General features: G+C 41.8%; 1 protein-coding gene across 6 annotated transcripts in view; it reads right to left on the reverse strand.

The window, feature by feature from the left end:
• Positions 1-445: 445 nt before the first annotated feature.
• Positions 446-15614, reverse strand: part of SFMBT2 (Scm like with four mbt domains 2) — a 244168-nt gene continuing 228999 nt past the window's right edge. For all 6 annotated transcript variants that reach the window (XM_083183383.1, XM_083183388.1, XM_083183382.1 and 3 more), the window contains 5 exons: positions 11906-12081; positions 7046-7215; positions 5497-5742; positions 4197-4325; positions 446-1659 (listed from right to left, as the gene is read on the reverse strand). In XM_083183383.1, the coding sequence (XP_083039509.1) occupies positions 1519-1659; positions 4197-4325; positions 5497-5742; positions 7046-7215; positions 11906-12081 (862 nt within the window). In that variant the 3' untranslated portion in view covers positions 446-1518. The remainder of the gene's footprint in view (positions 1660-4196; positions 4326-5496; positions 5743-7045; positions 7216-11905; positions 12082-15614) is intronic.

The following is a 15614-nucleotide window of genomic DNA, read 5'->3' on the forward strand; positions in this document are numbered from 1 at the left end:
TCTAAGAGCTTTGTGTGTCAGGGATAAGAAAGGAACAGCATTTAACATCATACACAAATCAGTCTGGAATAAGGTATAGTCCAAATGTATTACAGAGCTTTTTAACAGTGTATTACAGTATATACTGTATCACATCTGTGTCTCCCCATCTTTGCACCAGGTTTCGTAAAAGTTGCCAGCAGACCATGGCCCTTATTCAGATCTGATCGAAATACAAATTTGATCTCATAATGGGCAAAACCATGTGCACTGCAGGTGGGGCAGATGTAACATGTATAGAGAGAGTGAGATTTGTGTGAGTTATTTTGTTTCTGTGCAGGGTAAATACTGGCTGCATTATTTTTACACTGCAATTTAGATTTCTGTGTCATCACACCCCATCCAAATGTAACTCTATGTGCACATGTTACATCTGCCCCACCTGCAGTGCACATGGTTTTGCCCATTTTGAGAACAAATTTGTACTGCGATCAGATCTGAATAAGGCCACATATCTCTTTTATTGTTTTATGATGTGCAAGCCATGGCACAATGGGGCAGATGTATTAAGCCTCAAGAAGTGATAAAGTGGAAGGTGATAATCCACCAGCCAAGCAGCCCCTAACTGTAAAGTTACAGGATGGGTGTGAAAAATGACAGTTAGGAGACAAGTGGCTGCTGCGTTATCACATTCCACTCTATCAATTCTCCAGGCTCTTAATAGATCTTCCCAATTATGTCCAAAGTGTGATGTAGGAGTGAAGCAAACATGCAGAGAGGTCAAACCTCCAGCTATACACCATGGATTTGGGCAATTTATCATAATAGGCTCAATTTGAATGATTGTGCTATTAACAAGAAAGTATACTGGAATTGAGGATGGAAAAAATGTCCGTCCCTTCAGTATTTTCTTGTCTATTTTCTTTCTATTTGTCACAATCCACTCTTGCAGCAGAGCAGCAGCAATGTAAGCACTTGGCCTCATCATTCTGCCTCATGTTACTGCATCCTTCAATCAGCCTGATAACTATGTGCACACATCCTACCTGACTTTACAGCTCGGTGACACTTTAACTACCAGTCAGGCTTCCAGCAACTGTATTACTCTGCAATGAAATGTACACTGCAAAAAGGCTTTATTTTCTAGTGATCGGTATTAAAATGACATGTAGCGACAACAGAGAGTGTTCTACTATATCAAAGCTTTCATTTAAGCTACAGATCACAGTAAAAATGAATACAAGCTTTCAATATGAAAGAAGATTCTTGCTAAAAGATCAGACATATCAAAGTATGCCTTATATCCACAACATCCAATTGTTTGTTAGAAACTCCTATGAAAAATGATTATTATTTGTTCTTCATTATGATTGGACGTACAGGTGGCTGCTTAGAAAAACGGCTGCAGAATCTTCAAATTAGGAAACACTGACAGCGCTCTGTGGTAGTAACCAATTTTTTTTTCTATGAAAACTCCTGTTTTATACTTGTATCTTATAAGATAATATGAATTAAGTACCGCAAAATATAACAGAGGGTTCAGTTGGCATACTGTGCATAGAATGCCACTTTCACTCGTTCTATATGGTGGCATAACTTGATGGCGGGGCCCAGTTTCAGGTCCATGCATTCTTGAACTGTGGGGAGTGTCAACAATAACAGAGCTTGTCCGTCAATGTCCTGAAAAATAAAGATAAATGAAAAACAAAAATAAAATTTCAGTTTGTGCTAAAATGACCTCAATGTTTTCCATATAAAACTCTTCATTTCCCACAGCACAGATGTCAGGAGTGTTAGAATGCAGCAATACTCGACTCCAAGACAGCAGGCACACACCCAACATCACAGGCCAAAGCACTACACCACATTTATTGTGTCCAGCAGAGAACTGTAGAGTGAGGGAAGATGGATGAGTGGGGGATATTGCACACCATGTTGCACAGTAAAACATATAACAGTATGGCCCTTATTCTAGTTCACTCTTTCTGACAAAATCCTTCTTATATGGACAAAACCATGTGCACTGCAGGTGGGGCAGATGTAAAATGTGCAGAGAGAATTAGATTTGGGTGAGTTATTTTGTTTCTGTGCAGGGTAAATACTGGCTGCTTTATTTTTACACTGCAATATAGATCTCACTTTGAAGTAAAACCCCACCCAAATCTAAATCTCTCTGCACAAGTAACATCTGCCCCACCTGCAGTGCACATTGTTTTGTCCATCTAAGAAGGATTTTGTCAGAAAGAGTGAACTAGAATAAGGCCCTATGTAACTTTATGCAGTTGAATGGATAGAGCACACTGAAATCAAACACAGCTGATTTGCCGCATAAGAATTGCAACAATAGACCTGAGTCAGAGATGTATGCAATGTCTATGTCAGGTGCAGCGGAGTCATTTTGTCACTGTACAGTGTACACGTGCAGTAATTACTAAGCGTCAGCACACGCAGACAGAGAATTCATCTGCAATGGTAACATAGAAAAAAGGTGCGTGAGGACTCTCATCTGGGCGTTTAGTCAGCCACTGCAAATTTGGTTGGCAGCGGGCGAGGCCCAGGTGTCAGGAGAGCTGCTCAGCCTGGGGCAGCCTATTGTTGCGCAGAAATCCCAGTGATCTGACCGATGCCTGCCCGGTGTTCCCGACATTTCCACCTATGCACATGAGCAGTGGCTGTGAGACATTGGCAGTGGGTGTCTCTGTGTACAAGATAGCAGGTGAGTCAATAGCATATATTTGCTTTGTGTCTTAAGACAGAGGTTCCCAAAAGCATTACTCAATGCACCCTAATGGTCCAGGTTTTAAAGATATCCATTGCTGAGCATAAGTGACCTAATTAATGCGGATGCATCAAGCCTCCTTGCACCTTAAACAGTCCTTGTGACTCCGCTGCGCACAACATTTTTTTTGCAACATTATCCAAATTTAAAATGCATCTTATTTGCACACCTATGTGTATAAGACGCACAAGCACTCCATGCTAATTAAAAGGATATGCTGCATACCTATATTCTGTGTGTGACTGTCCCTGTATCTGCATACGAAATGCTACATTGCGGTTGCATATAAAATAGTACATTATAGTGTTCTCCTGGAATACGCTGGAATGTAGCATATTCAGTCACACACAGTTTTTTGGCATACTGCATATCATTTTAATCAGCATGGTTGGCTTGTGCGTCTTATATGGATAGTGATGCATAAGATGTATAAAATGTTGTAGGGTTTTTTGTCAAAAAAGCCACCCAACGATAGCAAAGTTGAATGGGAACTGCCAGCTTAAGCCTCACACCTTGTGGTGCATGGTATATTGAGGCTAGATGTATAAGGGCATATCTGTACCTCAACCATTTAATTTAAACCATCTGTACACATATATGCATATGTGCAGCCGCTTGGTGCGAGCAAATACGGCAAGTTGCTTGTTCACTGTCCCATTCAAACCTAGCAGTGATGGCGGGGGGTGGCGGCAAAGGGCTGCACCCATGGGAACGCCCAGTGTTTCATGGGCATCCCCATGAAAATGCTGGGAATTCCCATGTAAATTCGACGATCAGCGGATGTCAGCTTCCCGCTCGCTTCCCGTACAGGGAGCCCACAGATCTAAGACACCGGAGAGGTGACCATCAAATGATTTTGTCCCCTCGCGCAAGGCTGCGCATGGATGTTTATGCTAAACCTGCTAGACCAATGGTCGTTCCACCTCTGCTCTCTGCATTACTTGTGCACACAGTTCATTGAAGTTTAAATAGTGACTAAGTATTTGCAACAAAATGATGGCTATAAAAAAAGTATATGCAACATATGTCTGGTGTAAACTGGATGCATGTGCTACAAGTGCTGGCCTACACCAGACCGGCTTTGCATACTGTATGTAAGCAACTGTGTCTTTCTTCGCACAAATACTGAATGCTCTTTGAGGTCCAATTGCATCAGACTCAATATACTTGTATTTCAGCAGCTCTACCAAGAGGTCTGATTGGTGACGTCCCCTATAACTGAATATCAGCATAAAATGCCTTGTTTGCAAATCAGAAATGTGGAGGCTGCAGCAAATGATGGTGAGGTGCAGCAGTGTAGTTACAGCACTCTTTCCTAAAGCCAGAAAGCATGTGGCAGTTACATAGCTCTAGAGTTATATTTGCAGATATATATATATATATATATATATATATATATATATATATATAAAATGAGTTTTGAACATAACCCACGTACCTGCTCTTGAAAGATTTTCGCTAAGGGGGCACAATCCGTGGACTTAATAAATTGTACTACATCAGTTACTGTCCATTGCAATGGGTTAGTCTCTAGAACCAGGCCACCTTCTTCCTCCTGGTTTTTATCCTTCAAGAATAAAATTCAGCAAATACAAATAATTATTACAAATCCAAAACATTTAAAAGTACATCTGCAGTCACAATGCTTCTGTACTAATTAACCTTTGTGTATATGTGTGTGTTTGCATGGTTTGCAGTGGAGCAGGGACTGATGCACATCATAAAACATGTTCTATAAAAGGGTTGCTTAACCATCTGTGAGAGATACAAATATCAGCTGAAAATCCCAGCGTTGCTCACATTTGTTATATAAATTCAAATAAAAAATGTTGTGTGAAAAAAAGATGATTATATTTCCTATATAACCTTAAATTACAGGTCAGTATGATGAATACAATTTCTGCTTAGCAATTTTCACAACTATTTTGTCAAATTCACTCAGCACTAAAACGGTTAATATCTTGACGATAATAAAACATTCTGACAGATATATTCCACATATTGGGTGAAATTTACTAAGATATGAAATACATTTCACAGGTCATGTTGCTATGGGCAACCAATCACATCCTGTCTACTATCTTCTAAACTAGAGGGTGGTAAATAAATAAGAAGTAGCTTTTGATTGGTTGCCCATAGCAACCAGACCTGTGAAGTGTATTTCACATCTTAGTAAATTTCACCCATTATCTCATTCAGTAACAGAAGAAAGAAAGGTACTTGTGTAATATCTGGGCGCCCGATTTTTTCATTGTATCGCACCGATTTTTTCATTGCATGCCACTACTTAAGGCATGCAATGCAATGTGATTTTTCATTGTAAAGACCAGATTTTTAATTGTATACCCATGGGTGATTTCATACCCCCACTATCCAACTACGCATGGAGATGATTTTATATAGTGTGGCGAGCGCAGCGAGCCACCGAGCCCGAAGCGTGGCAAGCGCAGCGTGCCCCGCGAGGGGACGCAGAATACATGTAAAGTAATCCGCGTCCCCTCGCGGGGCTCGCCGTGCTGCGGGCACGGTGGCTTGCTGCGCTCGTCACACTATATAAAATAAACTTCATGCGTAGCTGGATAGTGGGGGTATGAAATCACCCATGGCTGACTATACAATTAAAAATCGGGGCTTTACAATGAAAAATCACATTGCATTGCATTGCATGCCTTAAGTAGTGGCATGCAATGAAAAAATCGGGCGCGCAGATAATACACAAGTACTGAAAGAAATCTTACATTTTTCCCACTAGTGGTTTTGTCTTCCTGAACATATGAGAGGGAGCGAGTTTTCCGTAATCTCTTAGCCCTCTCTGCTAGAGGCGGTCTGTCACATTCAATGCTGTTCCTCAGCGTTACAGCTCTTCGTGGTGGACGTACAGAGGGAACTTCAACTGAGGAAGTGTCTGTATGATCATCTCGTAGCTCAGAACTTGTGTCCTCACTTCCTGTGTCATCTTCCATGCCATCATTTTCAGCACTTTCCTGCAAACATTCAAGAAAAGTTCTTTGGTATATATAGACCATATACTGTAGGCCTAAACCGAAGACCTACATTTCCAGTTGTGAGGACAATAAAAGGACTACCCACTCTACATCCATGTACAAATGTATTCAATAGGTCTCCCAGAGTGAAGGCAAAATGCATTACATGAGGGGTTTATTCATAATTTTCGGATGGAGATACTTTGAACAAATAATAAACAGAGGCAATAAATGTGTAAATGATCACTTAGCAACAGACATGGGGCCTGAATCTGAGTTGGAAGCAAAGCAAAAAAGAGCAAGTAAGAACAAATAACTGCGCACCTGGACAAACAATTTTGCAATGCAATGAATGCAAAATGCATTTATTTTTCTGTGTGTGAGGTAAACACTGGTTGCATATGCATGTACTGTAGCCCACAAATGCTGGACATCTTAATTTTTACACAGCAATTTAGATTTGAGTGTGGAAATGTAACTCTCAAATAAAAATAGATCTGCATATTTTAAATCTGTGCTGCCACACCGAAAAGAAGCTAAGGCTGCAGTGTGCAATGTGCCTCTCTGGAGCATCTAAAAGACACTCTGGAAGACCTGCACTCTGTGTGGTGGCACCACTTGCACATCCCTAGTTATGCCCCTGGTTTTACCACAGTGCACAGTTACTTACTGTTTGGGATACAAAATGCATGTATTTATTATTGGAGAGAGTAATGTATTAATAAAATATATCAGTAGTGGAGAGTATGGTCTTTTAAATAAGCCAGGTCAACAAATATCTTGTTTCAAATTGGGACCCAGAATTCCAAGTACAGTATATGGTTTTGAGATGGATATATGGAAATCTCTAATCACTGTCTTTTAAAGATAATTTGGATTAAATAATAAAGATAAAGAATTGAAAAACAAAATATTACATGAGCAATTACAATGCTATATGCGTTTGGATGCCGGATGGCCTCTCGAAAGTCGTGATTCAAACTGTCAGTAGACCGATGTTGGAATCCCAACTGTTAAAATCCTGACAGCCAGGATCCCAATTTACAGGGGCTATTAATAGAACCTGTGGAGAGCGCACAGAGCCATCAAGACTAAAGCATGGCAAGCGCAGTGAGGCCGCAAGGATCTTCTTTGCACTCACGTTATCGGTGTACCGGCAGTCGGGGGTTCCAACATCAGTCTAATGACAGACGGAATCTCATCTGTCACCAGCTCATACAACCCCCCTGTATTTAATGGTGCAGTCTATTCACTTTGTAGTAGCCAGAACCCTAAATTAGCCATAGATCCATATTTCACATACCTCAGCTGACCCAGCAAGACTGACATCAATGATCTTGGTGCGCCTCTTTTTTTGAACAAAAATAGATTTCCTCCTCTTTCTGCGTCTTGCTGGTTTGGCCTGAATGTTGTCCGCGGTGTGTTCTTTAATGGAAGGCTTAGATATCTTTTTACGCTTCCCGTAGTAATAAGCTAAAGAAACAATAGTAACACCCAAAGTGAATAGATTTTTAAGTAACATTGTTATAAATACTTATTAGCATCATAAGCCATCACAGTTGTGTATTAAGTGCATACATCTGCAGCAATTACTTGAAATGTAAAAAAAATGAAAATATATCAGAAATGAAAATAAAGACAAGCCAATGTAAGATAAATCTGATCAATAAAGCAAAAATCCAATTGGTTGTTACAGTTTTAGAGCCAAGGAATGTTTTAATCATGTTCATACAGTATGTATACATTGTATGTTCATACAGTTGTATACATACAACTTACAATCACCAGCAGAGACAGTGGGTATGGTGGGTATGGATCATTAGGAAGGTGGGTATGGATCATTGGGTAGACAGCATGATGGTCGACAAGCATAAGGTGGACATGCAGGAAGGTCGACATGGGTTAGGTCGACAGGGTCATAAGCGTTAGGTAGACATGGGGAAGGTCGACAGTCAAAAGGTCAACATGGGGTTTTTCAAAAAAATGTCCAGAATTTCGACACAGTCGACATGGACACTGAAACATAGCACTGCGTCCCCTCGCATGGCTCGCTGCGCTCGCCATGCTTCAGGTATGGTGCCTTGCTACCCTTGGCACACTCTTTCATATTTCCACCACACCCTAGTGGATGGTAGGGCATGAAATACCACCTGTCGGCACGTCTTCTCAAAAAATTTGAAAAACCCCATGTCGACCTTTTGACTGTTGACGTTCCCCATGTCAACATAATGCTTGTGTCGACCTAACTCATGTCGACCATCCTGCATGTTGACTTAAATGCATGTGTTTTTTATAAGCGCAGTCTTTTTTTTTACAAATCTTTTGGAGTACAGGTGAGGTACACGTAAGTGCACCCAACACCTGAATAGGTGTGAGGTCACAATCACACCATTTAGCCTGCTGCTAAATAGAGTATATTTTGTTGCAAAATTATATTAGGATATTTAAATTTAAAAGTAAATTGAAATAAAACATTTCTTAACTAGCGCCTATCACAAGGGGAGATTTCTTCCCAAAAGTGGTGTTAAATGCATGTCGACCTAATGCTTGTTGACCATCTGCTTGTAGACCTAGTGACCGTATCCCAGGAAGGTTTGGGTTATGTTGCGGGTAGGGAAAGTTAGGGTTGGGGAGCAGGGGGAAGGTAAGTATACTTACCAGACCCCAAGAGGTATTCCTTCCTTTGGTATTCTGGTGTCAGTATTGTGACCGTGACATACCCAGGCCAGACCAGAATCAGTGTTACCTCTTTCATTGCCACATGACTCTTTGTGCCGCCCTGATGGTTTATGTACATGACAGCAGTCACGTTGTCCGATTGGATTTGAACCGGCTTGGCTGTTCAGTGCTTAAACTGTCCTGAATGGCTTAAAGGAATAATGTATTCCCTCTACAGACACCTACTGAAAACTTAACCTCAGGAGCTAACAGTCACAACCATCTGGCCCCATAGTAACTAGTTTTGGAGGAATGGTATTTAATGGGATTTTTGGTCCTTACCTGTAAAATCCTTTTTTCATAAGCCAAAGTAAATACTGGGAACCATGGGGAATCCTTTGATCTGGAGGACCGGGCATCAAGGAGAAGAATTTCTTTGAAAGAGGGTGCAGCCCATAGCTCCTCCCCCATACCCCCTTTCTGTCCACAGACACCAGTATAACCTTAACAAGCCAAGGAATAGGGATAGGAGAAGAAGACTAAAATATATCAGAACATGTATCAACTGACAAACAGAATTCGAACATATACACATAACTTGAACAGTACCCATCTATGTAAATTTTTTACATTTAAGGTACATACAGTGAATCGCTGGAGCGTGAAGGGTGGGCGCCCAGTATCCACCTTGGTTTATGAAAAAAGGATTTTACAGGTAAGGTAAATTGACATTTTTTTTCTATTAGCCTGCCTGGATACTAGGAACCCTGGGATGTCCCAAAGCTGTCCCTTTAGGGGTGGGAATGCTCCAAAGCTGCACTTAAGACACCGCTACCAAAAGCAACATCAGCTGAGGCAAAAGTGTCAACCTATAGAGTTTGATAACAGTGTGAGCAGAGGATCATGTGGTCGATCTGCAGAAACCCCACGCACGCACCAACTGACTGAGTGGAATGAGCTTGCACTGGTAGGTGTGCCTATTGGTAGTTTGTAACCAATGGGCCAGGGTCCTTTTAGAAGCTGGCCATACCTTCTTCCATGCACTGAACAGGACAAATAAGGAATCAGTCTTATGTAAACTCTCAGTCCTAGACAAATTGACCCACAATGCTCTAACCACGTCCAAGGTGACCATATCACCAGATGAAGATACCGACTGAGAAGGGGAAAAGACCGGTGCAACAATCTCCTGGTTAATGTGATAACCAGAGACAACCTTTGGAAGGTAGTCCAACCTGGTACACAGTGCCACCCTACCGTCGAGGAAGATAAGGAATGGGGAGCAGCATGAAAGGGCTCCCAAATTTGAGACTTTATGTGCCGATGCAATGGCTTAAAGGAATAAGGTATTAAAAGTGAGCCAAGGCAGTTCCACAGAGTCTAGGGGTTCAAAAGGAGGTCTAAATAAATATTGAAGAACGTTAAGTCCCATGGGTGTACCGAAGGCAACATTGGTGGTTTCAGGTGCAAAACACCCTGCAAAAAGGTATGAATGGTGGAAGATGTGGCTATTTTTCTTTGAAATAGTACTGATAAGGCTCCAGCTCCTGAAGAAGACGTGTGATCACATTGAAAGGCGTTGAGCCTCTCTTTGATACTTCTTCAGCCTGCACGTTTAGACAAACCAGATTGCACTTTTATTCCAATAGTTTATCAATACCATCTCAGGATTCTTCAAACCTCAGCAACTCTTGCAGTGCCAAGCAAGGTATTCATTCTGAGTGAAATAAGATCCTACTGGGCATTATTCCAGGACTGTACAAAATAAGACTGCTGCAACTACAAGGGGACCTTTACAGTCACCCTGTTCCATTCTGGTAAATATACACACCGGTGCAGTGAACCCATGGAGCTAATATGCTAACAAAATTCATGATCTGAATAGAACCCATTTTTCAGTCATTATTATAATATTTGATTTTTTAATATTCTAATTTTTTCTTTCTTTGCATGAGAATTCTCATTAATTGTGTTAGTGTATGTATATTAATTAATAAATGTTTGCATTTTTCAATTTAACCCAAGCGCTGTATACATCTTTTTTTGTTACTGATAAGGCCGACACCTGGACTTTTAAGGAACCATGACTCAAGCCTAAATCTATACCTGAGTGTTTATAACTCCGGTAGAAAACCCTCTGGCCCTCAGGACCAACCTTTCATTATCCATCCCGTCAAAGCTTACTTGCGGAGGTTGGGATCATGACATAGAGGTCATGGAGGAGCAATGGATAAATCCAGAAGGTCTGGATACCATGCTCTGGCTTGTCCTTGATCCAAAGGTGGGAAGTTCCCTGTTGGGACACAATGCCATAAGGTCCACCTGAGGATAACCCCAGTGATCTCAAAGGAGGGAAAAGACATCCGGGTGGAGAGACCACTCCCCAGAGTGAATCTGTTGGCGGCTCTCCTAATTTAATACTCCTGGAATGTACACCACTGTTAGCGAGAGAAGGTACTTCTCTGCCCAGACCAGAATCAGTGTTACCTCTTTCATTGCCACATGACTCTTTGTGCTGCCCTGATGGTTTATGTACATGACAGCAGTCACGTTGTCCGATTGGATTTGAACCGGCTTGGCTGCAGTGTCTAAAAACCCTGATGGCCTAGCGGTTAACAGCATGAGCTAGGAATTGCTGCTAAGTCCCTCGGTGGCGACCCCATCACCGGGGGTGTAAGCTGATAGACCCGGTCTCCCGCCAGCACGGGAAGACCGCTTACCTGTCTCCCCTGTGGCTGCAGCTCCCTTCAAGTGCAGAGAGTTGGCTTGTGTGAGCGGCCACGTGGTACATCCTCCAGATGCCCCGGATAAGATGTGGAAACTGGCGCAGCCTCGCACTAATGCAGTGACACAGACAGTTCCCAAAAGTCAAAAACTTTACAAAAATAAAAACGACTAAAAAAGAAAAATCAGGGCTGTATATACTGTTCCTCAGAGCACCAATTAAAAAACAGTTGTTTGAGGACAGAAAGGGGGTATGGGGGCGGAGCTAGGTGCTGCACTCTCTTTCAAAGAAATGAATCTCCTTGGTGTCCGGTCCTCCAGACCAAAGGTTACCCCACAGTTCCCAGTATCCACCGCAGGCTGATAGAAAAATGTAGTTATGTTCCTGTTCATAGTGTTTTTTTGGGTTTATCCACTTACCTGCGAAGGGGACAAGTTGCCAATGCAATGGCTTAGAACACTGGCCAAAGTACTACAAGTCACCCCACACATGGTACACAGATTTGTACAAGCAGATCTATGGGGCTTCAAACAAAAATCTACAAATCTACAAAGTAAGGCAAACCGACACAATTACATGCAGTTACAGTAGTTGAACTGAGCTCTTTGACCTTTTAAAAAAGAGATTTATTCAATAATCCAGTGTCAATAAAAGAAAATAGTTTCCTTGCACTGTATTTGTTTGCTGGACCTGTCATATAACTGAAGTTGATTCAACAATAAATATCATTGTAAGGTCATTTTGTACTTTCTGATACTGGACATGTGTTGCAGCACTTACTGTATTTGGTTTTTGTATGTACGGAGCAGTTTTCTGGGCACACATCGCTAATCAGCAATGAACTAACTAAATTGGGACAACATTCCAGCTTTGCGCAGACTCTCCGGCAGAAGTCTGCCACTTGGTCTGATGTGCGGACAATCTTCACTGTCGCCCTGTAGGTTTTTCCTTTGTATCTAGGGGGAAATGACAACATGAAATGATGAGCTTACATTCTCCTCATTAGCACACCTGTGTGTAGCTTTATTTAGACCAATTTTAACATGACTTGGATTTCACATTATTGCCAATTAGATCTTGGATCATTAAGCAGCTAGCAGAGATTACATAAGGCAACAAAATATATAAGAAAGAAAATTCTATAAAACTATGCCAATATCTATAATTATACACTCAAATACAGTATGGGGCTGATCTGGTTCACTCATATTGAACCGAAATCGGCCCCTGCAGCGATGGTCTGGGTTTGCACATGCGCATTTGTGTGCATGTGCAAACCCCGACTGCGAAAAGCCTCTGCGCTTAACATTTTCGATGGCCCGTTCGCAGCGCGGAAGGAGGGATGGGGCTGTGCGGCGCTGGGACATGGGAACGCCCAGCGTTTCATAGGTGTCCCAATAAACAAGCTGGTCGTTTCCATACAAATGCGGGCAGGACGTCAGCCCCCCCACTGACTTTGCAAGCCTGGGAGAAATAATTTGATATTTGACGACCATGAAATGATTTCTCCTGCTGCGGGCACATGTGTAGGGATTTGTTTTCATAACACATCCTCTCGCATCCATGCATAAGGCGGTGGGAGGGGGGATGGCCGGGAGGGCATTCTGGGACTCGGTAAGCTGTGAGCTTCGCAGTTTACCAAGCCAACCAGAATCAGGCCCCATACCTATATCTCTTCTTAGGCAAAAGGGAGGGGGTGTTTCATTTGCCAAGAAACACCAATCCCCCACAGCCTAGCGGGCGACCATTACATGTAATATAAAGTATATTTCACCACTACCTTAAAAAAAATAAAAAAAAAAAAGAACAGTGCAGATTTTCGACACAAATTGAATAACCCCCTAGACTCCCATCAAACGAACTGATTCAGGGCTGATCGTTAATCTGCAAAGTTGCAGTTGACTGTGAATAGATAATCGGTGCCTGGACAGAAAGAAAACTCGCCCCGTGTAAATTTGCAAGTGAGTTGTGAATGGATTTCTTACTGGCATTGACTCACAAATCCATACGCAATTCCCGAACCACTGAAAGGTTCCTGCAGTCTATGCAAAGGTAACTCTGACCCTTCTACTAATCTGCGACAGACACAGGCTGACTGAGGCCTCCGCTGACATCAGACCCTCCCTTGATGAATGAACAGTTACAATTCGCCTAAACAATATAAAACTTATATCAAACAAGGAACAAATGTGTTTTTTAGCTTGAACTGATAAAAGAAAGAACCCTGTGTTTATTCTCGCCTAATGTTAATCAGATGACATTCTCCCTGTTGGTCCAAATTGTGTTTTTATATTTTATAATTAGCATACATTCTATTTAGTTGTTGCATTGTGCCTGTTTATTCAACTTGAATGTCTTTCTCATTATGTTTATACGTTTATACTGTGTTACTAAGCACGCTAGTATTCATTACCACTTCAGATGATGTGATGTACTGTATCAACAAAATACTCTGTATAAGATGCTGAGTGTACTAACTTTTCATGGTCCACCTAATAAGACATTGCTGTGGGTGTGAATCAACTCTGGATTTTAGTCAGTAGTTCGTGTGATTAGTTATTTTCAGATTGATTTTTTGCAGTAACTTATTATATAACATAGGGCCTGATTCCTTTTTGTACGCAAAAAGCTACCGCCCAGAAGTGAAAAGAGACGCTCACTGGAGTTATTCACATTTGCATAGAAATTTGCAACCTATACACAAAAACAAGGAACATTGAGATGGAAATGTTTGCGTTTTTATAACCACTTCCTGTAGGCACCTCCCCGTAAAGCTCCAAATCATCAGTAGCACCTTGGTGGATGCACACTGGGATTGCAGCATACAGTATGCACAGTCCGCAGATAACTGTGAAAAAAGGCCCAGGGGCATAAGTTGATACCAGGTGCCCAGAGGCGACATAGATGGTAGTGCACCTCCCACACACACACAATGCAAAGGTGTCCCTCATTTAGTTCAGACAGCATAGGTGGTTGGGCAGAGGGTTGCAGCACCTGCAGTTCAAGGAGGTCCTGCCACACCCGTCATACATCCCTGACCTTGCTCCGTACGACTTTCACCTCTTCCCAAAGATGAAAGAGCACCTTAGGGGTCAAAACTTCAACTCTGAAGAGGTGAAAACTGCTGTTCGGTCCTGGTGTCGACAACAACCACCAGCTTTCTTGACAGATGCGAATGCACGGAGTACCGAATGAAAGTACAGTAGCATGTTTGTAATAGTAGCCAGCTTGAATAGCTACAGTAATGTAATACAGTAATGCGCTGTAGAGTAGTACCCTTACTACCCTGAATTGCTGTGTTCATGTTTTGTAAACACAATAAAGCCAGCAGCAGATGTAACTGAAATGGCCACTTCACGGCTTAGTAAGTGATCTCTCTAGTGTTGCTAGGAGATTAGAATTTACTTTATACGCTCTGCCAGGTGATAAGCTCCTTAGAGTTGCCAGTGGGACTCAGTAAAATGATTTAGAATCTACGTTATTTCAAAAGAAATAGAAGATGAAATGCAGAAAGAAAAAATATATTCTAGCAACAATATTAATGCTTGTCTCCTCTTATTCTAAAACAGACAAAGCGCTTCCGTGCACATAGAGGAGAACACAATATCAGCAATAGACAGCACAATTCTGAAATAGTGTGTTATAGGTGAGCAGAACATCTGAGACAGTTCCCGGAAGATAGGTCAATGGTAACAGGGTCGACATGGTAATAGTCGACACACAAAAAGGTTGACATGAGTCTTTGGAATTTTTTATTGTTTTTAAACTTTTTCTGGTACTTGTGTATTAGCAGGGCGCCCAATTAGCGTACGGAAATACATTGTCATTTATTCACTGCTCTCTTGGCCCCGGCGGATCGCATTGCATCGCATGCGATCGCACCTCACGCAAAATCGCATGCCATTTTATAGGGTGCGATGCCATTAAATGTACTATACACTTGTATGACATGCAATGAGGTTTTATGCACCACCCCACCACAAATGTTCCCTCTAATTTTACGAAGGCTGTGTGCGGCTAAATATTTTGGCTGTGCAACTTTGGAAGGAAAGTGCGTCACTTATATATTACTGGAAAATGACGTCCAGCATTTGTGTTAACTTTACTTCAAAATGATATTAAACATGTAAACATTCAAAACACAGCACACAATGTAGTTATTGGGTGAAACACACATTAATTGCTCACTTTGTGCGCTCTGTTGTAATGTCTGTGTGCACGCTCGTCAAGGTGTGTACTTGTGTATTAGCAGGGTACTTGTGTATTAGCAGAATCGCCCACTAAGCAATTTGCTTAATGGGCGCCCTGCTAATGCACAAGTACCCTTTTACTTCTTACTTTACCATCCAAGTGGATCAGTATTGGTAAAATGTGACAAGCGCAGGGCCCAAAGCATGGCGAGTGAAGCGGTACACTAATTTGGGGTCATATGCTCGAAGTGACACCCAAAAAACTTCAACTCATACTGTAACAATCTTTTCATGTGCTG

Source organism: Crinia signifera, chromosome 4 (genome assembly GCF_055691185.1).
Source record: "Crinia signifera chromosome 4, ASM5569118v1, whole genome shotgun sequence".
Classification (NCBI taxonomy): Eukaryota; Metazoa; Chordata; class Amphibia; order Anura; family Myobatrachidae; genus Crinia; species Crinia signifera.